Source organism: Dipodomys spectabilis, unplaced genomic scaffold, assembly GCF_019054845.1.
Source record: "Dipodomys spectabilis isolate Male_0828 unplaced genomic scaffold, ASM1905484v1 ptg000532l, whole genome shotgun sequence".
In the NCBI taxonomy this organism is placed as follows: Eukaryota; Metazoa; Chordata; class Mammalia; order Rodentia; family Heteromyidae; genus Dipodomys; species Dipodomys spectabilis.
The window spans coordinates 1,533,004-1,556,241 of NW_024871209.1; the positions used below are offsets into that span (position 1 = coordinate 1,533,004).

At 53.4% G+C, this 23,238-nt stretch overlaps 2 protein-coding genes across 3 annotated transcripts; both read left to right on the top strand.

The window, feature by feature from the left end:
- Positions 1–660: 660 nt before the first annotated feature.
- On the top strand, positions 661–7,823 carry Tmem128 (transmembrane protein 128). 2 transcript variants are annotated; one of them, XM_042670277.1, is made up of 5 exons: positions 661–784; positions 2,094–2,235; positions 3,818–3,976; positions 6,585–6,693; positions 7,629–7,823. In XM_042670277.1, the coding sequence occupies exons 1-4, from the start codon at positions 688–690 to the stop codon at positions 6,682–6,684; spliced, it is 498 nt and encodes a 165-aa protein (XP_042526211.1). In that variant the 5' UTR covers positions 661–687; the 3' UTR covers positions 6,685–6,693; positions 7,629–7,823. The 2 variants fall into 2 exon arrangements, with proteins under 2 accessions (XP_042526211.1, XP_042526210.1); XM_042670276.1 differs by having other exon boundaries at positions 6,585–7,823.
- A 2,627-nt stretch (positions 7,824–10,450) lies between these two features.
- Otop1 (otopetrin 1) lies at positions 10,451–22,492 on the top strand. Its single transcript, XM_042670298.1, has 7 exons — positions 10,451–10,982; positions 11,235–12,032; positions 14,183–14,319; positions 15,558–15,616; positions 18,426–18,556; positions 20,424–21,334; positions 22,124–22,492. The coding sequence occupies exons 1-7, from the start codon at positions 10,451–10,453 to the stop codon at positions 22,292–22,294; spliced, it is 2,739 nt and encodes a 912-aa protein (XP_042526232.1). The 3' UTR covers positions 22,295–22,492.
- The last annotated feature ends 746 nt before the right edge of the window (positions 22,493–23,238 follow it).

The following is a 23,238-nucleotide window of genomic DNA, read 5'->3' on the forward strand; positions in this document are numbered from 1 at the left end:
GAGGCACACGCGGGGCGGGGACACACGCGGAGGCACGCGCGGGGCGGGGACACGTGGGGGGCGGGGACACACGCGGGGGGCGGGGGGACACGCGGGGACACGCGCGCGGGGCGGGGACACACGCGCGGGGCGGGGGGACACGCGGGGACACGAGCGGGGCGGGGACACGCGCGGGGCGGGGGGACACGCGGGGACACGCGCGGGGCGGGGACACGCGCGGGGCGGGGACACACGCGGGGCGGGGACACACGTGGAGGCACGCGCGGAGCAGGGACACACGCGGGGCGGGGGCACACGCGGAGGCACGCGCGGGGCGGGGACACGCGCGGGGCGGGGACACGCGCGGGGCGGGGTCCCCCGCTGCCGCCGCCCCTCCCGCCGCAGCCCCGGCGTCCGCCCCGACCCGAGGGCGGGTGGCCGGCTCGGGAAGGCACCGGGTTCTCCGGGAGCGCGGGTGCTGATGGGAGGCGGTCTCGGGGCCGAGGCCTGGGGCGGGACGGGCCGGGGCACCGCGGAGGGCGGCCGCCCCTGCGTCCCGAGCCGCCGTCCACGGGGCCTCGTGGCCGGGAGACCCAAGACACGACCCGGAGTCCCGGCCGACGCCGAGGCCCCGCGCAACCGCAGCGCGCACGCCGCAAGTGACGCGAGTGATGACGTCACTTCCGCCGCGCGGTGGGGCGGTGCAAGATGGACGCTCCGTGGGCTCGGGAGCAGCTCCGGCGGCGTTACCAGTTCCCGGCCGGGGCCGAGGCCAGGCTGGGCCGCGAGGGCGACGCCGGGACGGGTGAGGCGCTCTCCGGCCGCGCTCCGAGCGAGCGGGGGCGCCCGGCGCGGCCGGCTCGGGGGGGGGGGAGGCCGGGGCGGGCAGGGGGCACCGGGTTCCAGCCCCGAGGCGCACACGGCGTCGTGCCAGCCCAGCGTGCCCTGTCGCGGGATCTAGCTTGTGAGGATGTTTGTCCATCGTCAGGAAGCCGGCGCACGGCAGAGAGTGTGGGTGATTTTCAGAGGGAAGGGCAGGCAGAACGGTGTGCGCAGTGCCGCCTTTGCGTGCGGAAGACGTAACCCGCGGACACACAGAACAGGGACGTACTCCTTAGGTGTTAACGGTGGTTGCCCCTGCATAGCGGTACTGGGGATAAAGATTGGGAGAGTTCATGTTAGGTATTTTTGCCACATATGTTGTAAATGTCCATTATTATTATTATTTTTGCTGGTCCTGGGCCTTGACCTCTGGGCGCTGTCCCTGAGCTTCTTTTGCTCAAGGCTAGCGCTCTACCACTTGAGCCACAGGGCCACTTCTGGCTTTTTTGAGTAGTTAATTGGAGGTAAGAGAGGCTCATGGACGTTCCTGCCCCAGCTGGCTTGGAACCGCGAGCCTCAGATCTCCACCTCCTGAGTAGCTAGGAATTCAGGTGTGAGCCAACGGCACCCGGCCTAAATGTCCATTCTTTAGCTTTTCAAAATTAAAACGTGCATGGTGATTTCTATGTTTTGAGGGTATCTCCCAGAAATTTGTATTATGGATAAGCTCTCCTACCACCTTTCACAGAAATCTGATGCCTACTTAAAGACCCAGAACCTTCTACATAGACTGGTTCTCATGAACTTAGAAGGCAGATCGAAATCACCTTTCAGTTAAAGTCCCAGAAGGAAGAAATGACCTAACCACTTGTCCACACAGTACTGTGCTGGGACTAGGGCTCTGGTGTGTTTTTACCATGTTTACGCTGCCTCTAAAGGTGACGGTTAAAATATTTTGTTATAAGTAGTGTTTTTGGAAGCTCACAGTCCATTTGGTTTGCTGACATTTGCATTTGGGAAATTAACAGGACTACTTCCTAGAGGAAGGCGAAGCAAGATATTAAAATTCCTATGCATCATTATATTGGAAAGGGTATGAGAGTGTATGATTTTGCAATTCATTTCAAGGAAATAAGTCAAATATTGTTCTGCAGGTAAAAAACCTATCATGATGGCTTTAGGGAAGTAGTTGGTGCTGTAGTGGGAGAGAGTCTGGTTGTTGGAAGTTATCTTATTTGACATAAAATAGATATTTTTTCCTATTTAACTTTAAGTTAAAATTTCCCTTGCAGAAACCTCTACTGCTGTTGAGAAAAAGGAGAAACCTCTTCCAAGACTTAATATCCATTCTGCATTCTGGATTGTGGCATCCATTGTTGTGACCTATTATGTGGATTTTTTTAAAACCCTTCAAGATAATTTTCATACTAGTAGGTAAGGAAACATTTGCCTTGTAAGTTAATCATCCTTGTCTTATTTTTCATTTTCTCAACTGAATTTTTCCAATGCTTAATTAACACTTAGTCTAAAGAGGACAACTTTTCAGTTATGCAAAGGATAAATCTTTGGGGATCTATCCCCAAAGTGGTCATAAATAATACTATATTGAATAAATGAAATTTACAGAGTAGAACTTAAATGTTATATATATGTTAAATCATGTTGTATACATTGAATGTATACAATTTGAATTTGTCAGTTATGCTTCAGAAGGGTGAGAAAAAGAAGGTAACTAAGTGTGTGTGTGCTCTGGGCATACATAACAGTGGATGAGAGCTGGAAGTCATTTGAGTGCTTTTTCAGAACTACTGTTGTAGGGTGCGGAAGGTAATTAAGAAACTCAATCCATTTGGAGAACATGGAAGCAAGGAAGAGGACTGATAGTCTTTGTGAGGACAAAGTGCTAGAGAACTGGGAGGAGGGAGTGAGAACTCTGGCCAGTGACAGCTGGTGTGGCTGGTCTCAGGGTGTGTTTCAGAGTAGTTACAACTTCAAGAGTACAACAACTAGGCTATAACTGAGAGTTGCAATAAAATTCGCCAGTGGGAGGAGGAGTCACGCTTTGTGGCCATAATACAGTCTCTCATTTACTTCACTGACATCCCTTTGGTCTGATCTCAAGTTGATGTAGAACAGAAGTACACCTCATGGTTTTACAGTAGAGAACAATGTGAAGGCCTCAGGTAACAGGAAAGGAAGCAGTGTTGGCATCTAGGATAACAGGCACACCTCGTGTTTCTGCCTGGGCTGGTCTTGAAATGCAGTCCTGACAATCTCAGCCTCCCAGGTTGCTGTAATTGTAGGCATGAGTCACCCTGTGACCAGCAGTGCAGGTGTCTTTTATGAGAGAGAATTTATAGTCTTCCTAAATTGATTTTCAGTATTCTAAGGAACTTTACCCTGGAGGAGTTAAAGATCTGTGAAGAAGATCTTTATGATTCTCACACTCAGACTTTTAGGACAAACTGGAAAACTGGTGTTCTTACATTGCTGTGGCCAGGGTTCATTCATGGTTGCTTGGTTTATGAAAATGTGTATATGTGCAGAATATAAAATCTAACTTTTACCTGGGTGCCAGTGGCTCACACTTGTCATCCTAGATATACTGGAGGCTGAGATCTGAGGAACATCATTTGAAGCCAGCCTGGGCAGGAAAGTCCTTGAGACTCTTGTCTCCAATTAACTACTAGAAAACTGGAAGTGGAGCTGTGGCTCAAAGTGGTAGCCTTGAGGGAAATTGCTCAGGGACAGCCCCAGGCCCTGAGTTTCAGCACCGCACTGACAATAAATAAACAAAGTTTGATTTTTTTGTCCTCTCACTCGTGTATACATTTTTTTCCCCCACCCTCCTCTCCTAACAGATTGAGACTGAAAGCTGAGACTGAAATTGTGGGCCCCTCTGCACCTTTTTCCAGTTGATGTTCTTAGAAGCAGACTGTGGGTTGTTAACAAAACTTGAGCTGTCTGCTTCTCCATCTTATTAACACTCATGTTGTCTTGGTCTTCCTCTGCACAGCTGGCTTCTCTTTGGAGGGGCCTTGTTGCTGGTCAGCTTATCTGTTGCACTGTACTGCATTCTCTATCTGGAGTGGTACCATGGAATTAAAGAATATGACGCCAAGTATCCAACGTTGGTACCTGTTACAACTGCCACATTTATTGCATCAGGAGTTTGGTAAGTTGAGTGGACCCCAGTTTTCCTATGTGGTCAGTAATGATGACCAAGCTCCAAAATGCAAAAGAAGAAGCAAAATCTCATAGAAAAGTAGTCTCCTAGCTTTCATGTTCTTCAGCTGGTTTGTCTCCCTCTTCACGGAGCTGGTTATTTAATACACAAATGGTCACATTCTGTATGTATCTTATGCTTTTAAGATATTTTTTATTGTGATGTACAATATATGCAAAAATGTGGTGAACAATATATTCAGAAGCAAAGAGAGCACTGAATAAACTGTATTCACAAAATGAGCATTGGTATAAATCTCACTGAGTCAAGAAAGAACTGCCCCTCCATCCATAACCTGCCACAGGTGATTGCTGTTGGTCCCTCCCTCCCACCAGCCTTCCTGATAGTTACTTTCACATCCCTTAAATGCTGTCTTCACTTGGCATATTTTTTGAACTTGCAGGGAAGTTGTTTATGCAGCACATGTGTACGTGTAACACTATGTGTGGTTTGTGCTGGTTCATTCCTGTGGCTGTTCATCGCTATGTATAACTGAGTCACCGCTTGTTCATTCTGTTGTTGATGTGTATGAGCTATTTGCAGCATGTAGTTAGAAAGGATACTGTTGAGAACACTCTTGTTCATCTCTCTTGTGGCACTGAGTGTGCATATGTCTCTGTCAGCTTTCTGAAGGTGCGCATATAGAACTTCAGTACACAATGCCAGACTGTTCCACAAGGGTTGTATCGCTGGCTCTCTGCATTCCTGGGTTCTACATCCATAGATAAAACCATCACTGACTAGAAAATACCTAATTTCATCTGCAGCCGCGTTCTCTTGTCATCATCCTCTGAATAGTACAGCCTAATAGCTATTTACATGGTGTTAGATTGAAGTGCACATGAGTACGTGAAGGTTACATGCAAACCCTGTGCCCTGTGAGTAATCGCACATGCAGCTTGCGATCTGGAGCTCCTGGAATGGCTCCCCAGGGACTCCCCAGGGCTGACTCCATTTTCCTTGCTCCTCCCTGCTGCACTGTCCATATTAGCACATAATGATGGATATCAGTGTCCCCTCTTAAGTAGCACTGCAGCCTCCGAGCATGCTCACATCGGGCCTGTATCACCAGCTCCCTGTGGTCACGTGCAGTCATTTTTTTCTCAGTGAATCAGTGTCCCAGTGACTATCCATCTTCATAAGCTAACAACTCAATGAGAAAACCAGGTTTTTATGAGTGAATAAAAAAAGTAATTCTTGCTCACTGAAGATGAATCTGCAAATCAGAAGATAAATACATCCCACAATCCACCAGTCAGAGAATACTGCACTTCACATACTGTAGAACTCTTCAGGTTTTTTTCCTTTCTTTATATTTATTGAATTTTATTTTGGGAAAGCTGTACACCTTTATACACACTCAGTTTAAATGTGCTTTTTGTGACTTAATTTCAGTGAAAATTTAAGGATGTTTGAGTCGGGTGTGGTGGTTTACGCCTGTAATCTAGCTACTAAGGAGGCTGAGATCTGAGGATTGCGGTTCAAAGCCAGCCTGGGCAGGAAAGACCAGGAAAGGCCGAGAGGCTCTTATCTTCAATAAACCACTCAGAAAACCGGAAGTGGCACTGTGGCTCAAGTGGTAGAGTGCTAGCCTTGAGCTGAAGAGCTGAGGGACAGCGCCCAGGCCAAGAGTTCAAGCCCTGCGACCAACCCCCCCAAAAAGGATGTTTGACATTATGGTGTGGTTATTGCTAGCCTGTCAGTGCTGTGGGCACACGTGTGTATCACATCTCCTCCTATGACCAAGACCCCTGTGCGATGGCGGCTTCTTAACATTGGTATTTATTGGTCTATTAAGTATTAAAATGAATAACTGCATGGAACATTTACAATGCTTTCTAATAACTTCTTATAGTTCAGTCATAAGGTTTTATTTTTTTACTTTGGTACAGGAATTGTTTTTCTTGAAAAATTGAATAGCATCTTACAAATGATTACACTTTTCCTTATTTACAAGAGAAATGCTTTTGTCTCTCTTTTGGGCCAAAGTAGTTTGGTAGTGTGTGTGGTCATAAAGGCAGGCTACGGTCATAATTCTTGATTTATTGCCCACCCTGGCTTTGAGACTTAACATCATTTCTGTTAAGCTATGCCAGCTCCCTCTAGTGACTCCATCCCAGGAACTTGGGGGAAGTTGTACAAGTTTGTTCAGTGTGTGTACATTTTTTCTTTCCAACATTGGCCAAGCCTCATGGCTAAGAAATTGTTGTATAGAAAGCGTGGTTGGGATCAAAACTAGGTATTGGTGGCTCATGCCTATAATCCTGAGATCTGAGGATTGCAGTTTGAAACTAGCCCAGGGAAGAAAGTTCATAAGACTCTTATTTCCAATTAACTAGCCAAAAGCTAGAAGTGGAGCTGTGGCTCAAGTGGTAGGATGCCATCTTTGAGTAAAAATGCTCCAGAATATTTCTCAGGCCCTGAGTTCAAGCCCTAGGGCCAGCACAAACAAAGAAGAAAGAAGTGGTCTGGAAGAGTGGCGTCCAGTTGAGCTCTTTACATCTCGATTCTCCATGTCTAGTTGAGTCATTGAAGGTGTGTGTTTGGTGCTTTTCAGCTTCAACATTGCTCTGTGGAATGTGTGGTCGTTCTTCACTCCCCTGGTGCTGTTCACGCAGTTCATGGGGGTGGTGATGCTCATCTCACTCCTCGGCTGATCTCTGAAGGTAAGGTCCCTGGTGCTCTGTGCAGGGACCACAGGCTGCCTGTGAATGATCCCAGCTTGTCTGCCCCAGCAGCAGCGCTGGGTGAACTCTGAGGGGAAAGGAACAGAGCTCCGTCCTTCTGTAAGGAAGGCCCCCATGATGACTGTATGGGCACTGCTCCGTGTAGATCACGTCACACACCTGAGACAGGCGTCCGCTTCTCTCAGCATGCACAGCAACAACTGAAGACACTGCGTGTTCTTGAGCAATTGTGGGACATGGTTCTGCCACGTTCCATTAAGAAACGTGATGGATGACATGCCAACCTTTATTTTTCTCATGTCAGTGAGAGGATTCCTATGTCCCAGCAGACCGCCCGCCCCGTGCGTGGTCTGCTTTTCCAGTGGCAGCTAAGCTGCGCATGCAGGCAGCACCGCAGGCATGAGCAGGCACCGGGCTGAGGGGTGGCGAGAGGACCGTGGTGGCAGTGGCACTCCCGGGGCTTTGCAAGCTGCTGTGTGTGGAAAGTGATACCCACACCAGCGCCCACAGACCTGGAGGAGATGGACATTTCAGCTGACCAGCAGCACGGGCTGCCTGAGGCCGGCTGAAGGAGATGGATGTGGACCTACTGCTCCAGCTCTCAGTGGTTGCTAGTGCCCTGTGCCATGCCGATGTGGACAGCGTTCTCCAGACATGCGCTGCCGAGGGTCCCGAGTGCCTGGTGCAGGTGGACGGCTGGTCCCTGGGCACCTGTGTCATCTCAAGTAGTGCGTGGGTCTCGATACAGGTGACCCCGACCCCCATCCTTCCCCTTTGGGGGCTACTGAGTTTACGTTTCCTACAGGACTTCCTACCCACCTGGGTTGGTGATTGGTGGCAGAGGTGTTTAGATTACACTGTGCTTTTTAATGTTTACTCATGAGCTTAGGGACAGAAATACTCTTTTCTTTCAGACTGCAGGCCCCTCCGCTGGCTGGAGCATCACAGGGACACGGAAGGCTACAGTGTGCTCTTGTATCCACTGCGTGAGTGGTGGAAATTTGGGGCTGGGTAGATTCATTCAATTGAAATCAGAATAAATTCTAGTTCACTTGTATATTTCTCAAACTCAAGTGATTCTTGAATATCTTAGGAGTTTGTATTATACAGATATAATCTGTTTTGCAAGATTCATCTGTTTGAATCTTGGGCATAGTGTGCTCCCACGGTTTTAAATTGTTTCTGGTATGAAATGACTGAGTGTGTGTAAAGGAATTCTGGTGTCCTGTGCCTTTACCCCAGGTTCTGGAATGACTGTGCACCCCATCCTAGCAGGTCTGTTGGATTATAGGACCAAATGGAAATTGATTAAATTTCAATAAAATACTTTTATAACTTTCTTGTATATTTTGTCATTACAAACTTGCTATGTCTCAAATGTGCTTTTCACAATTGGGGTCCAAATTGGAAGACATTTCAAAAAAAATCGCAAAGTCTGGGGCTGGGAAGGTGGCTCAGTGGTAGAGCACTTGCCTTGCATGAATGAGGCCCTGGGTTCGATTCCTCAGCACCACATAAGCAAAAAGAAAAAAGCCGGAAGTGGCGCTGTGGCTCAAGTGGTAAAGGGCTACCCTTGAGCTGAAGAGCTGAGGGACAGTGCCCAGGCCCAGAGTTCAGGCCCCATGACCAGACCCAAAAAAAAAAAAAAAAATCCCAAAGTCATCCATAATTGATAGCTATTCAGTCTGGTTTTCAATAAAAGGGAATATATTTACAAACAACAAATCCTGAGCACCTGTTCAAATTAAGCATCTCTCCTCTTGCAAACTCAATTTCTTTATGATTCAGAAGACCATGTCAGCAGCATTTTTCTTCTTGGAGAAGTCTGGAAGGACAATAGCATGCAAAGGAATTCTCTGTATTGAATCTCAGAGGTGGAACAAAGAAAAATACTGCCTTTTCAGTTCAAACCCCAGGGGTAATGTGTAGAAGGTGTGGCTGTTTCAGTGGGGATGGTGGCTGCATAAAAGAATCAGGACTTACCCACCCAGAAAGTCTTGCCAGGCCCTGACTTCAGAATCCTATTTGGGGAACAATATAAAGCACATATGGACAGGGAAACGCTCTTCCTCTGTGATTTGCTTCCTCACAGGGACCCAGGGACCCAGCCCACCTGGGATTCACAGGCCAGCTGGCTGTCAGGGGCTTCCATCATGGCTCCTCCAAAAAGAAATGTTTTAATTTGAACAGGGTCACGCCTGTCCCTGCTCCTCTTAACTCCTATGCACATTACTTGTGGGCCTTTTGCTTTAATTATAACTGTTTAAAAATGGTGTCAACCATCTGACTGCTTCTAAATAACCTGAGAGGGAAATATTCCCTTGTAAGAATAACAAATGATGAGGCCCAAAGTTGTCATTAAAGTCAGGAATGTTGTAGAGATGTGTGTTGTGATTTTAACAGTATCAAGACCGTTTTAAAGCTGGGCTGGACACTAGCTGCCCAGTGTGTGGCTGTGGTGTAGGTGTAGGACGAAGCTGTCTTGAAGAGTCCCTGGATGATCTCCGTGTACAGCCAGGGTGGAGCACCGCCTCCCACAGTGGGACGCAGTTGAGACATTCTTGCAGAAGCCAGCATGGTAGATTGACAGGCACACAGGGATGACGGTGCCTAACTTGGTTCACTAGGATACGAACCAGAGAGGGACTAATCAAGTCTAGGTCTAAACCTGGGTCATTCCTGGAGCTCCTGCCACTTAGCAATGGTCATTCTATGGACTTTGAAAAAGGAATCAAAGTTCCTGACTCTATTGGTTTTATGCAACAAAAAATAACGAAGAGAAATGCAGTTAGAAGGATTTATGTGTGTGTGTGTGTGCCTAAGGTCCTAGGGCTTGAACTCAGGGCCTGGGCACTGTCCCTGAGGTTTTTTTGCCCATGGCTAGCACTCTACCACTTGAGTCACAACTCCACTTCCAGCTTTTTGGTGGTTAATTGGAGATAGAAGTCATGGGTTTCCTGCCCAGGGTTGGCTTTGAATGAATGTCAGTCCTCACATCTCAGCCTTCTGAGTAGCTAGGATTACAGCCAGTGCCTGGCTGGAAAGGAACGTTTGGGTCAATACTCTTGGTTTCTGGACAGAAACTTAGATTTCATAGTCCATAGTATCTCCCCCAGTTTTCTGACAGACATGGAGTGTTTATCTCTGGCGGGGGGGAGGGGGGGAGAGGGAGGGCTTTAAGGCCAGGATGGCTGCAGTGGCTGTGACGGGTGGAAGCTTTTCTCTCATTAGCAGGAGGGCCAGCTTGGCAGGGGTCTGCTAGCCATCAGACTGAGGCCCAGAGGGGTTCAGGAACTTGCTCAGGATCACCAGGCACCAGCGCTGACCGCTGCTGCCCCTGTGAGGACAATCATCTCACAAGGCCGAGTCGAAGCGGATGACATGAATGAAAGCAAGGTGGAGCACCCCCAGCCTGGCCCCGGCCCCTGGCCTGATGCTGGCCCCCAGCCTGGCCCCGGCCCCAGCCTGATGCTGTCCCCCAACCTGGCCCCGTCCCCCGGCCTGATGCTGGCCCCAGCCTGATGCTGTCCCCCAGCCTGATGCTGTCCCCCAGCCTGGCCCCGGCCCCCAGCCAGGCCCCGGCCCGCGGCCTGATGCTGTCCCCCAGCCTGGCCCCGACCCCCAGCCAGGCCCCGGCCCCCGGCCTGATGCTGTCCCCCAGCCTGGCCCCGACCCCCAGCCTGACGCTGTCCCCCAGCCTGGCCCCGGCCCCAGCCTGATGCTGTCCCCCAGCCGGATGCTGTCCCGCAGCCTGGCCCCGACCCCCAGCCAGGCCGCGGCCCCCGGCCTGACGCTGTCCCCCAGCCTGGCCCCGGCCCCCAGCCTGATGCTGCCCCCCAGCCTGATGCTGTCCCCCAGCCTGACGCTGTCCCCCAGCCTGACGCTGTCCCCCAGCCTGGCCCCGTCCCCCAGCCTGATGCTGTCCCCCAGCCGGATGCTGTCCCGCAGCCTGGCCCCGACCCCCAGCCAGGCCCCGGCCCCCGGCCTGACGCTGTCCCCCAGCCTGGCCCCGGCCCCCAGCCTGATGCTGCCCCCCAGTCTGACGCTGTCCCCCAGCCTGGCCCCGGCCCCCAGCCTGGCCCGGGCCCCCGGCATTTTCCCTAGCCTCCTGCGGAAGGTTCAACTGCTGCCCACTGGGATCACAGAGAAATTTCACGAGGGCTCCACGCTAAGCCAGGGGCAGGGGCGTCTCTCGGGTGCCCAGCCCGGGCACTGTGGAGGGGGCTCGGCGGCGGGCCGCGCTGAGCTTGGGATGCCCGGGCTCCCGGGTCTGGGCCTGACCCCCGCCCCTCTCGGCCGCGGAGTGGAGCTTTGGGAGGGGTGTGCGGCGGGCCGCCGGCACACGCAGAACCCCGCAAGCCCCGTTCCTCTTGTTCCAGGGCCTAGCCGGGCAGACTCAAAGACAGGCCAGAGACAGCGCAGGGAGAAGGACAGACGGATGGACAGACGCACGCCAGCCACACCTGTAGGCTCACAAAGGTGGCGCAGACCTGCTCCCTCCTCCCTCCCGTGCCCCCCAGTCCATTTGCGGGCAGGCCGACCCCGCGCCCAGCTTCCGGGACGCAGGGGTGCGGGCGCGTCCGCGGGAGCGCAGACTCGGGGGCCCCGTAGGTTGGGCGCGGGTGGGAGGTGTGCGGACGGCGGTGACGGGGAGAGATCGCGGGGCCGGAGGAGGAGGGCGGGCGGGGCGCGCAGGGGCGCGGGCTGGGTGGCAGAGGGCGGGCAAGGGCAGTGGCCAGGAGCGGCGGGCGGGGCCGGCTGTGTCTCCGCGATGCCCGAGGGCCAGGTCGCGCTCGCCTCAACCCCAGCACCCGGCATGGCCACCTCGCCCGCGGGGGCCCCAGGGGCCCCGACGCCTCCCCCGCCCCCCGCGTCCCTGGGGTCCCCGACGCCTCCCCCGCCCCCGGGACCCCGCGCGCCCCGCGCGCCCTCCGCGTCCCCGGGGGCCCCAAAACCGCCTGCGCCCTCCGCGTCCCGGGAATCCCCGGCGCCCTCCGCGCCCCCCACACGCCCGGGGTTCCCCGCGCCCCCCGCGCCGCCCGGCCTCCGGCGGGGCCCCGCGCGCGCCGGCGTCCCGCAGAAGCTGGCCGAGGCGCTGAGCAGCCAGTACGGGCTGAACGTGTTCGTGGCGGGGCTGCTGTGCCTGTTCGCCCTGGCGGTGCACGCGGCGGGCGTGGGCCAGCGGGACCTGCTCTGCCTGCTCTCGGCGCTCATGGCGCTGCAGCTGCTCTGGATGCTGTGGTACGTGGGGCGCAGCTACGCCCAGCGCCGCCTCATCCGTCCCAAGGACCGGCACGCCGGGGCGCGCTGGCTCCGCGGTGAGTGCGCCCGCCCTGGGCCTCCCGGCCTCCCCCCGGCGGCCGGCCGCCCTGGGGCCTCCGGGGCTCCCCGCCTCTGCTCCCCGGCCCCACTCCCCGGCCCTGCTCTGGTTCTGCCTTTCCTTCTTCCTCGAGCCTGCCTCCTCCCACCTTGCTTCATCCTCCTGGCCCTCCAGGCCTCGGGGATCTGGCCTCCTCCTATGGGCCTCTTCCTCTCTTTTCAAGCCCTCATCCTGGCTCTGTGCGTTCCCAAAGGCTGTCCCTCTTCACGAGGGGACCCCATGCTCCCAGCCTTCCGCATTCGGTTCCCTCCCACCGCCAACACTCTTCTATCCCCCTGGGGCGCTCCCGAGCCCCCCCTCCCCCGCAGGTCCCACCACTCCTCTCCGTGGGTCTGACCGCGCCCCCTCCCCTGGCCCGGGACCCCCCCTTTTTTTTGCCCACAGCTTCTTCCCCTCTGCCCCACTGGGAATGCGCCTCGCTCCCTCCTAGAACAACCCAGGTGGAGGCGTGGGGTGGGCGCTGAGCTAAGACGGGCCCCTGACAGCTCATGGAGAAGCCAGGGCACAGGGGTTGATTGTGGACAGAGCAGGCGCCAAGCCGGCCAAAGGGAGCAGAGGAGGGATGCGGGGCAGAGGGGAGGGGTGCGATCCAGGGCAAAGGTCTGCAGGGCAAAGGGGCCTGAACGCTCCCGCAGAAGGCCAATACCCTTCGCTTCGTGCCCGACCTCGGGTCCCCTCCATCCGCTCCTTCCCAGCCAGTCTCAGCCTCTGAGTCCCTGCCTTTCCCAGGTCGGCACACACAGCCCCGCCCCTCCTGCTCTGGGTCTCACTGTGGGACTCCTTTGCTCAGCTTCAGCCTTGACTTGCCACTCTCAGGGGCTGTGTAGTTCATTTTGACTTTGGAAAAAAAATTGGACACATTCCAGGAAGCTCAAATTCCTGCCTCAAACTCCTTCGTTTGGGGGAGACATGGTTTCCTGACTCAATGAATAGCTCACCCCTCTAATCCTAGCTAGTCAGGAGGCTGAGATCTGAGGATCATGGCTCAAAGCCCGCCCAGGCAGAAAGATCCCTGTGAGACTCATCTCCAATTAACCAATCAAAAACGATTAGTGGTGTTATGGCTCAAGTGGTAGAGTGCTAACCCTGAGCACAAAGAGGCTTAGGGACGATGCCTGGGCCCTGAGTTCAAACCCCTTGACTGACAAAACAACAAACAACCCCCCCCCCCCAAAGAATGGCTTGACTGTCCAAGGTCATCCTTCCTCTTTTCTCTCTCCTCCTTCCGCCCTTCCTCTCTCTCCCCCCTCCCTCCCCTCTGATTTCTTTCTTCTATCTTCTCTCTCTTCCTCATTTCTGATCCTCCATCTTTCCTCTGTCCTCTTTCTTCTCTCTTGCTCTTCTGCACTGACTTGGAGCTTTGGGGTCCTACTCTGTATATGGATAGCTGTGCTGTTTCCCAAGCCTGGGAAGCCACACATTGCAGGCTCCCTGTGAACATGATCCATTTCTGAGGGAGAGAGACAGACAGACAGAGATAAAGACAGAGACACAGAGTGACACAGAGTCAGAGACAGAATCCAGTTAGGTCCAGTACGTGGTGGCTGGAGAAGCCCTTGGTATACTGCAGCCATCCCAAGGCGGTGCATGTACCGGGGAACAGCGTGTGCCCTGGCAGGCTTTGCTTGGGTCTGCTCTGTCCCCTGGGCCGTTCTGAGACCCTGTTTATTCATTAGTTTGGCTACGTCTCAGGGAGGACTGTTGGAGAGATGTAGAGAGAAAGCAGTCTACCCCACCCTGGACATGCCCAGGGCCCATCAAAGGAGCAGGAGGTAATTAGGGACCTCAGGAGATTACCAGACCAGTGGAAGCTCTGTTCATCTCCCAGGGCCTGAGGTTTCCCCGGCAATCCTAGCTGGAAAGACCAGCTGGAAAGACCAGCTCTGTCTCATGCTGGCCATGGAGATGCCTATGGCCGATGTCCCTAGAAAGAAAAGAGCCACGGGCAAAGCTCCAGACACCCGTAGCACCCTCCCCCCCCAGTGTGTCTCTGTCTCTAGGAGTTGCAGAGATAGGATTTGAGGCCTTCCTGCCACTAACTTGTGATGACACCAGCCCGCATTCGCAGGAGTGGCCCCTTCCACACAGGTACCATCACGCTGTTTGCGGCTCTCACTGTCATCCTGGGACTCTTCAAAATCGGATACTTCATTGGGTTTTCGGAGTGTCTGTCCGCCACGGAGGGAGTCTTCCCTGTGACACACTCGGTCCACACTCTGTTACAGGTAACCTACCATGTTTACGCGTGCAGTCTTTGTTCCCAAAAAGCACATCCCAAGGGGATGAAACGTGCCGGACACTATTGGCTCATGCCTGTAATCCTAGCTGCTCAGGAGGCTGAGATCTGAGGCTCAAAGTCAGCCTGGGCAGGAAAGTCCATGAAATGGTAATCTCCAATTAGCTACCAAAAAAGATGAAAGTTAGTCGGGAGCCAGTGGCTCAGGCCTGTCATCCTAGCTACGCAGGAGGCTGAGATCTGAGGATCACGGTTCAAAGCCATCTCGGGCAGGAAAGTCTGTGAGACTCTTATCTCCAATAAACCACCAGAAAACTGGAAGTGGCGCAGTGGCTTAAGTGGTAGAGCGCTTGCCTTGAGCTGAAGAGCTGAGGGACAGCACCTAGACCCAGAGTTCAATCCCCACGACCGACAAAAAAAGAAAAAAGAAAAAAAAGAGATGGAAGTGGAGCTGTGTGGTGGTAGAGCACTAGCCTCCAGCAAAAGTGCTCAGGGGTAGCACCCAGGCTCTGAGTTCAAGCACCAAGACCAGAACAGCAAACAAACAAACAACAACAACCCTGAAACCAGGATAACTGGAGTAGGGGACTGTGCTTTTCAATTTCTTCTAGATTTTTCCAGTTTATTTGAGTTTTCAAAGAATATTCTCATGAGTCTCTTCTGGCCTTTTTCTAGTCTAATTGTCTAGGGGTTTATTCATCTTATGTACTTTTTTCCAAAGAATCAACTCTTTGTTTCATGGTTTGTATAGTTTTTTTTTAAGTCTCTATTTCATTAATTCCGCTTAATCTTTACTATTTATCTCCATCTGCTAGTTTTAGGCGTGGTTTGTTAAAATGGAATGCAATTCTATGCTTGGCAGTATTGTGGATGGAAGTATATGATGCTCTGCAAAGTAAAATGAGTCAGGCACATGGAGACAAGGATTGCACACTCTTATACATATACAGAAAGCTACTTATACGTAAAGCTACTCCATCCAAGCAGACATCCTTAATCTAGGGCAGCAGTGTTCCCTCCAGAGCTGAGAGGTCTCTTCATGTTTGTCACATGTTCCTGGAATTCTGTCCCCTCTGGGGAGTGGCCCTCAGGGTGACAGGATGCCTCTCTCGTCTTTCTTGGGGTGAGAGGTCACACATATCCCCAGCATTTTCGAGTTTTATAGCTTCTCAAGTGTGCATATGTAATGATAGTTTCCTTTTATTTCTCCCTTTTCTTTTTGTCTAGGTATATTTTCTTTGGGGACATGCAAAGGACATTATCCAATCTTTCAAAACTCTGGAAAGGTAAACACTGTGGGTAATTGCTTTACATATTGGATGTAGTGTTCACCAACATTTAGAACAAACAAAATGTAGTCATAACCCCATTTTGCTGGGATTATGAGCACTGGGCTGGACTTCCCATTGGGTCCTGGAAGGCAAAGTCCCCCCGAGGGCGGAGAGGTCCCCTCCCCCCACCCTGTCCGAGAATTATTGGTACTGAAATGTACTCTGACAAACACCTTCACCCCAAAGTATTTAAAAACATATCTCGTTATTTTGGTGGGTCAAAGTCCTCAAAGAGGATTATTGGAATCAAAGCTGACATGTTCTCCACAAATGCGCATCCCCTGTAGTGGGAAGTCCTGGTGCTTAGCGTTAACCTTCCCATTTATAAAGCTCTTTGGCTGTGGGACTGTGAAGGCTCTAGACTCTATGAGGGTCTCTCACAACAGCCCTGCCCACGAGGAGCAATAGGCACAGAGTGCAGGAGGAGATTACAGGCCGGCAGTGAGGTCTGGGAGCTGGGCTGTTGCCTTGAGCCTGCCATGGGACCACAGGCCCGGTGCGGTGGGCAGGGCAGCCCTCCACGCTCTCCAGCCCAACCCCCTCCTAGCCTTCCAGGGGAGCAGACCTGGCCCCTCCTCCACCGCCTGCAAGGTTAGGGCAGCAGCAGCCATCTACAAGAGGCTGCAGAGCCCTGGGTTCCCTTGGTGCAGACCACTTTGAGGTCAGGGTGGAAAGCAGAAGGGAAAATCTCAGGAATAGTTTGGAATACTCATCACAGGTCGTCACAGCACTGTATTGACATTCTGGGATTAACAAAATATCTCAGTTATGTTTATTTATTTTATTTGGGGGGGAGGAGTGGGGTTGGGAGTGGAACTCAGAGCCTCCTGCATGCCAGACAAGTTCCACCACGGGGCTGTCCTCAGCCGGTACTTTTTGGGGTTTGTTGTTGTCGGCTGCAAGACTTGAACTCAGGGCCTGGGCTCTGTCCCCAAGCTCTGTTTGCTCAAGGCTACCACTCTAGCACTTTGAGACACAACACCACTTCCGCTTTTCTGGTGGTTAATTGGCGAGAAGAGTCTCCTGGACTTTCTTGCCTGGGTTAGCTTTGAACCATGATCCTTGGATCTCAGCCTCCTGAGTAGCTAGGATGATAGGCATGAGCCACCAGTGCCTGCCTTGTACTTTTTGTTTTGAAGGTAAAGCCTCAGCGAACTTTTCTGTCCTGCCTGTCCTCAAACTGTGAGCCTCCAGAGGATCTCAGACTCCTGTGTAGCTAGGATTACAGGCATAAAGCGCATGTCCTCGGCAGCCAGATCTGTGTTTTAATGTAGTCACTAGAAAATTCAAGCACCCCTGGACAGCACTGCTCTGGGCCAAGTACCTGACCATTTATCACAAGGTGCTGCCACCTAAGTAAGGCTGGGGCGTGGCCTGCCTGGGCCTCCTTGGCTGAGTAGCTGCAGATGAGTCTGCCTCTTCTCTGGGTCTCTTTCTGCAACTGGAGACAGCGATTTGAGCCCATCTGCAGGTGACTTCACTTAGTCTGTTCTGTTTGTAGAACGAGGTGGTCAGCATTGTTGAGTTCCACCTTTAGAGGGGAGCGTGAGGTCTCGAGTGGGTCTCAGGGTGGTTCTCTAGAGGCAGGCTGGCCTCTTGGCCTGCCACAGTCCCCCACCTCTCCCCAAGAAAACCCTGGACCACTTGATTCATCGGTTTCCTGCCGGCCGCTTGCACTGGCTGCTTCCTTCAGGTCTTCTGGGCTGGTGTCCACCACCTGGTGCTTCTCCTGAGCCGAGAATCGGCCTTCCATTTCCCCAAATGTGTGGCTTAAAGGACAGTAGTTCTCTAGGAAGAGCTAGAAAGACATGGCGACCAGCGTGCTGCTGTTGTGGGCAAGGCTTCTGGGCTCCAGTATGGGAAAGGTGCCCAGGCGCAGGCTGACACCAGCTCCCGCTCAGGTCCAGGGGACTGTCCACAGAGGGGGCAGTCGATGGCCACCCAGGCACGGCCTTGTCACCAGGGATTGCAGAGACGAACGGGGAGCTGTGTCCATTATGAGCAGAAGAAAAGCCACCAGACAGCGGCAAACAGGACTGTCTGCATTTGTCAAGGGCTCTCTATAGAAGCTCCCGGTTGCCTAGCAATGGGGCAAGCCAGGCCGGCAGATGGGCAAGCACCTGACTGGGACACCAGCCTCAGGGCCCTGTTTGCTTCTGCACAGGTGCCCGGATGTCGGTCAGGCAGCTGCTAAAGGCAGCTAGGGCTGGGGAGGGAGGCTCTGTCCGTCTGACCTGGAGGCCCAGGGGAACTCCTGCAGGTCAGCTGGACCATGCTCAGGAGGCCCAGCGGGGACCCCAGGAGCTCAACAGGGTCATCTGAGAAGACTGCCCCTAGATTTCCACTCTGCCACCCTCAGCAAGATGGGCTTTCACCCCACGCTGCTTGCTTCATGGCCCTCACAGGGCTGCCACAACTCCAGCCTTTATGTTTATGCTCAAGGCTGCGACAAAGGGGAAAGAGACCATGGAGGGGTGAGTCTCATTTTGTCTCTCATCCGAAAACAGACACTTTTCTGTAGTGTCTCACCTCACGTCCCAGTGGCCAGACAGCTGGCATGACTGGCTGGTTTCAGTGTCTTCTAAGACAGGGGGGCTCCCAGGTGGAGGCAGTCATGGCTGAGGGTGTGTGTGTGTGTGTGTGTGTGAGTACACGTATGCGCATGTGTGTATGGTGTGAGTACATGTCTGTATGTGTGGCATTTCTCCCTGTCCCCCATCCCCCGGGGCTGGGCACCCCCTCAGGTACTGGCGCTGTGTCTCAGGTTTGGGGTGATCCACTCCGTGTTCACCAACCTGCTGCTGTGGGCCAACAGCGTGCTGAACGAGTCCAAGCACCAGCTGAACGAGCACAAGGCGCGTCTGATCACGCTGGGCTTCGGTAATATCACCATAGGTGAGCGTGGGAGCTGCCCCCTGTGTCCCCCCCCCCCCCCCATGCAGGTCTCAGCCTCCCCAGCAGGGGCTGGAGAGTAATTCTGGCTTCCCTGTTGCAGGCTTGCGGGCCGAGGGTCGGGCACGCTAGGTCTCACGTCCCCTAGTCTGAGAAACCACGCCCCTGCTCTTCACCACGAGGCTGGGGGCTATGTTTGGGTTTTTAATTAATCTTTCTATTAAAAGCATGGCTTAATTCTCCATGGAAGGCGGATGGTAGACTGGGCTCCTTGGGTCCTAGTTTAGCTGAAGGTTTTGGCTGGCTTTTCTGGCTCATCGCCCTATTATCCTTTGTTCCCAGGTGAGAGCCTGGAGCCTGGAGTGTTCTTCCAGGGTGTTCTCTATCTCTTTCTCTCTTGCACTAGGATTTGAACTCAGGGCTTCAGACTTGCTAGGCAGGTGCTCTACCACTTGAACCAAGCCATGCTCCCAGCGCTTTTGCTTCAGTTATTTTTGAACCCCGGTTTTGTGTTTTGTTTTTTCCCTAGAGCTGGCCTCAAGCTTCAATCCTCTGACCGCCAGCCTCCCGTATAGTATTAGAATCACAGGTGTGAGCCACCAAACCTGCCACCCACCCCAAACCTCAGCAGTTATGGTCTACCACTTGTCTTTGGGTGTCAGGGTGGAGAGCAGGTAGGAAAATGGGCACTGTGATGAGAACGAGATAGGTCAGGTCCGGTTCTTGTCAGCACTGGGTACTAGCTGTGTGGCCTTTGGAAGCTGTTCAGCCTCTCTGTGCTTATGCCTGATCTCTGGCCGGTGAGGGGACCTGCTCTTTGCTGTATACGTGGTTCCTCTAGCTGTGCCAAGCCAGGCTGAGGGCGATTCTGAGCCTCCTCTCAGGGGTGTCAGGATACGCACTTCTTCCCCACCCCCCGGCAGCCCCTGGGGAGGACCGGCCCCTCTCCACCTCTGGTTTGTGTGACATTCCTGCCATGGTAGCAATGATGGTAACGGTGGTGGCGGCGATAACCAAAGCGGCCCTGGGGTTCTCGTGTGGACACGGGCCAGGCCATGAGCCACCGAGAAGTCAAGTAATGCCTCCAGGGTCACACAGCAAGGCAGCAACTGAATTCCCTCTGTGAAAGCTGAGATTGGATAAATTTACAAAGAGGGGTTGTGAACATTATAAATTAAAATGACCTTGGGACTGGGAAGGTGGCTCCATGGTAGAGTCTTGCAGGTGTGAAGCCCTGGGCTCAATTCCTCAGCACCACATAAATAGAAAAACCTGGAAGTGGTGCTGTGGCTTAAGTGGTAGAATGCTAGCTTTGAGCTGAAGAGCTGAGGGACAGCGCCCAGGCCCAGAGTTCAAACCCCACACCAGAAAAAAAAATTAAAATGATTAAGTATAAAGAAAGATTCAGGGGCTGGGAAGGTGGCTCAGTGGTAGAGCGCTTGCCTTGCATGCCTGAGGCCCTGGGTTCGATTCCTCAGCACCACATAAGCAAAAAGAAAAAAGCCTGAAGTGGCACTGTGGCTCAAGTAGTAGAGCGCTAGCCTTGAGCTGAAGAGCTGAGGGACAGCGCCCAGGCCCAGAGGTCAGGCCCCACGACCGGATCCCCACCTCTACCCCCCCAAAAAAGAAAGATCCACCATAGCACCTACCCAGAAACACAATTCAAATGCTTCACATTTGGTGTATTTTTATGTACGATACTGTTATGTATTTATAGTTGATGTTATGCCGTGCGTCTAGCTGTTTGGACTGCAGCCTACACTGAGAGGGAGATTGTGTCTGCAGAGCCAGACGCACCGCGCCCCCGTCCCCCGCTCTGTGCGTCTCTGCCCACGCTGACCCCCCTCTCCTGTGCTCTGTCGCTCCCCAGTTCTGGATGACCACAGCCCCCAGTGCAACTGCACGCCCCCCGGCCTCTGCTCTGCCATCGCCCACGGCATCTATTACCTGTACCCCTTCAACATCGAGTACCAGATCCTGGCCTCCACCATGCTCTATGTCCTGTGGAAGAACATCGGCCGCGAGGTGGACGGTGCCCAGCACCGCAGGGTGCGGTTCAGGTTCAATGGGGTCCTGCCGGGCTCAGCGCTGGGCCTGGCCGTGCTGGCCGCCACCATCGGCATCGTGGCCGTCTACCTGGTCCACATCGGGCGCTCCAAGAGCAAGAGCGAGTCGGCACTCACCATGTTCTACCTGTACGCCAGCGCCCTGCTGCTGCTCATGGCGGCCGCTGGCCTGGTGGGCATCGGGATTTACAGGCTGGACGAGAAGTCGCTGGACGAGTCCAAAAGCCCAGCTCGCAAGCTGGATACCGACCTGCTGGTGGGCACCGCCTCAGGCTCCTGGCTCATCTCCTGGGGCTCCATCTTGGCCTTTGTCTGTGCTGAGACCTGCCCGCCCTACACCTGGTACAACCTGCCCTACGCCACGCTGGTGATCCTGGAGAAGTACATCCAGAACCTGTTCATCATCGAGTCGGTCCACCGCGAGCCCGAGGGCCGCGCCGAGGACATCCGCACCCTCCGGGTGGTCACCGTCTGCAGTGGGGACGCCCCGGCCCCGGTCCCCAGCCCGGCAGGGGAGGCCATGCCCCCGGGTGGGGACACGCCACAGACTACCAATGGGAGCCTGTGTCTGCACCCCCGCTGCGGCAAAGAGGAGCAGGAGAGGAGATGGGAGGGGGCCCCGGGCCCGGCCTGCCACCCCTGGCTCCTGCAGGGCCACTCCAAGAGAAGGGCCCTCAGGAATATCACAGCCTTCCTCTTCTTTGGCAACATTTCGGTAATTGTCAAATTATGTTTTCCCTGCCTTTTTTAAAATAAGGCAGGAGAGCCACTCATAATGGGAATAAGTGTATGGGGTCTGTGGTATGGCACACCTGTAATACCAGCTAATCAGGAGGTGGAGATTGGGAGCATAGTAGTTCCAAGGCTAGCCCAGGGGAAAGGTGACTGAGACCCCATCCCAACAAATAAGTTGGACATGGTGGTACATGCCTGTCATCACAGCTGCTCTTTGAGACTGAGCACAGCAGTGGTGAAGATCTGAGCTCATCACAGGTTCATGGGCCGGATGGAGATGAGGAACTTGGGGACAGAGTCTCCTCCTCACCCTGCCTAGGGTGGCTCCAGCTCTGTGGACGTGGGCCCACATCCATGGCAGTGGGGATTCTCAGGCATGGGACCGATGGCATCTTCGCTTTTCACTGCAAAGTGCCGCAGAGGAAACACACGAGGAAGGACTGATTTTGTCTCACGGTTTCAGAGATTTTGGCCCATCATCAGCTGTTCCTATGGCTTTTCGGCCCTTGGTGAGGTAGAATCTGCAGGGCGGATGGGAGCAGTGAGGAAAGCTGCTCACTCATGGTGGCCAGGAAGCAGAGAGACACAGGGAGGGTTCTTCAAAGTCAGGCCCCTCCCACTTCCTCCAGCTAGGCCCGCCCCTCCCAGCCAACCAAGCCCTGCACACATCCATGGGCTGGTCCACTGTGGAAGCCAGTGCCTTCCGTGTCCCCCGCCCTCCTGAGCCCGCCAGCGCAGCCCAGTAACTGGACCCCCTCCTCTCTTGCAGCTGTGGATCCCCCCTGCCTTTGGCTGTCGCCCCGAGTACGACAATGGGCTGGAAGAGATCGTCTTCGGCTTTGAGCCCTGGATCATTGTGGTCAACCTGGCCATGCCTTTCTCTATCTTCTACCGAATGCACGCAGCTGCCTCCCTCTTTGAGGTCTATTGTAAGATATAGTCTGGCTCCACACAATTGGAGAAGGCGCCAGGGCCACCGGCTGGGCAAATATTGTCTGACAAATGCAGGCTGGTCGGCCATTGTCTGCTCCATTGTCCCCTTCTGAGGGCTGGAATCGCCCATCACTTCCGGGGAGGGCCAACATCCAACTCACAAGGGCGGGAATCTCTTCTTTGTTCAGTTTAATCAAACCCACGTCACTTTCTTTCCTTCAAACTGAGATACTTCATTTTCAAACACTGTGATCTTAGGTTGATGTTCAGGCCCACCTCCCTCTGCCCGCTTTTCTGTGTGCTGGTACTGGAGCTTGAACTCACGGTCTGGGCTCTGTCTCTTAGAACTTTTGCTCAAGGATGACACGCCACCACTTGAGCCACAGGTCTACTTCCGGCCAGCTTTAAACCTCAATCCTCAGATCTCAGCCTCCTAGGTAGCTAGGATTACAGGTGGGAGTCATCAGTACCTGTCTTGCAATTAAAAAAAAAAATTCTTTTGGCTTTGAGAGGTGTCTGGTTCTTCACTACTGTCCCAGCCCCCCCCCCACTTCAGCTTTGCACCCTGTTTTATTTTCACCTAGGAGTATAAGAAAACCTTTCCCCTGCATGTCGTAACTGTTTAGGAGTATTTTGATGCTTTATTACAGTCTATCAAGTGAATGTTCCAGACTTAACTTTTAGCTTTCCATTGCTGATTTTAGAGTGTTTATGACGTTTTTTTTTAAAGTGACTACACAAAATAAGCATATTTGTGAAACATTTCTTACATTCAGAACTATTTTTGAAGATATATAGCTGGACTTCTAGATCCACGAGTTCTCTGTTCTGCATACTTTGCATAAAAATATTAAAAATCATGTTTCTACTGAACCTGTACAAATATTTTCCTTGTCATTGTTTCCTAAGCAATACAACCACCTGCGTGGAGGCTGCACTGTGTACTGGTAT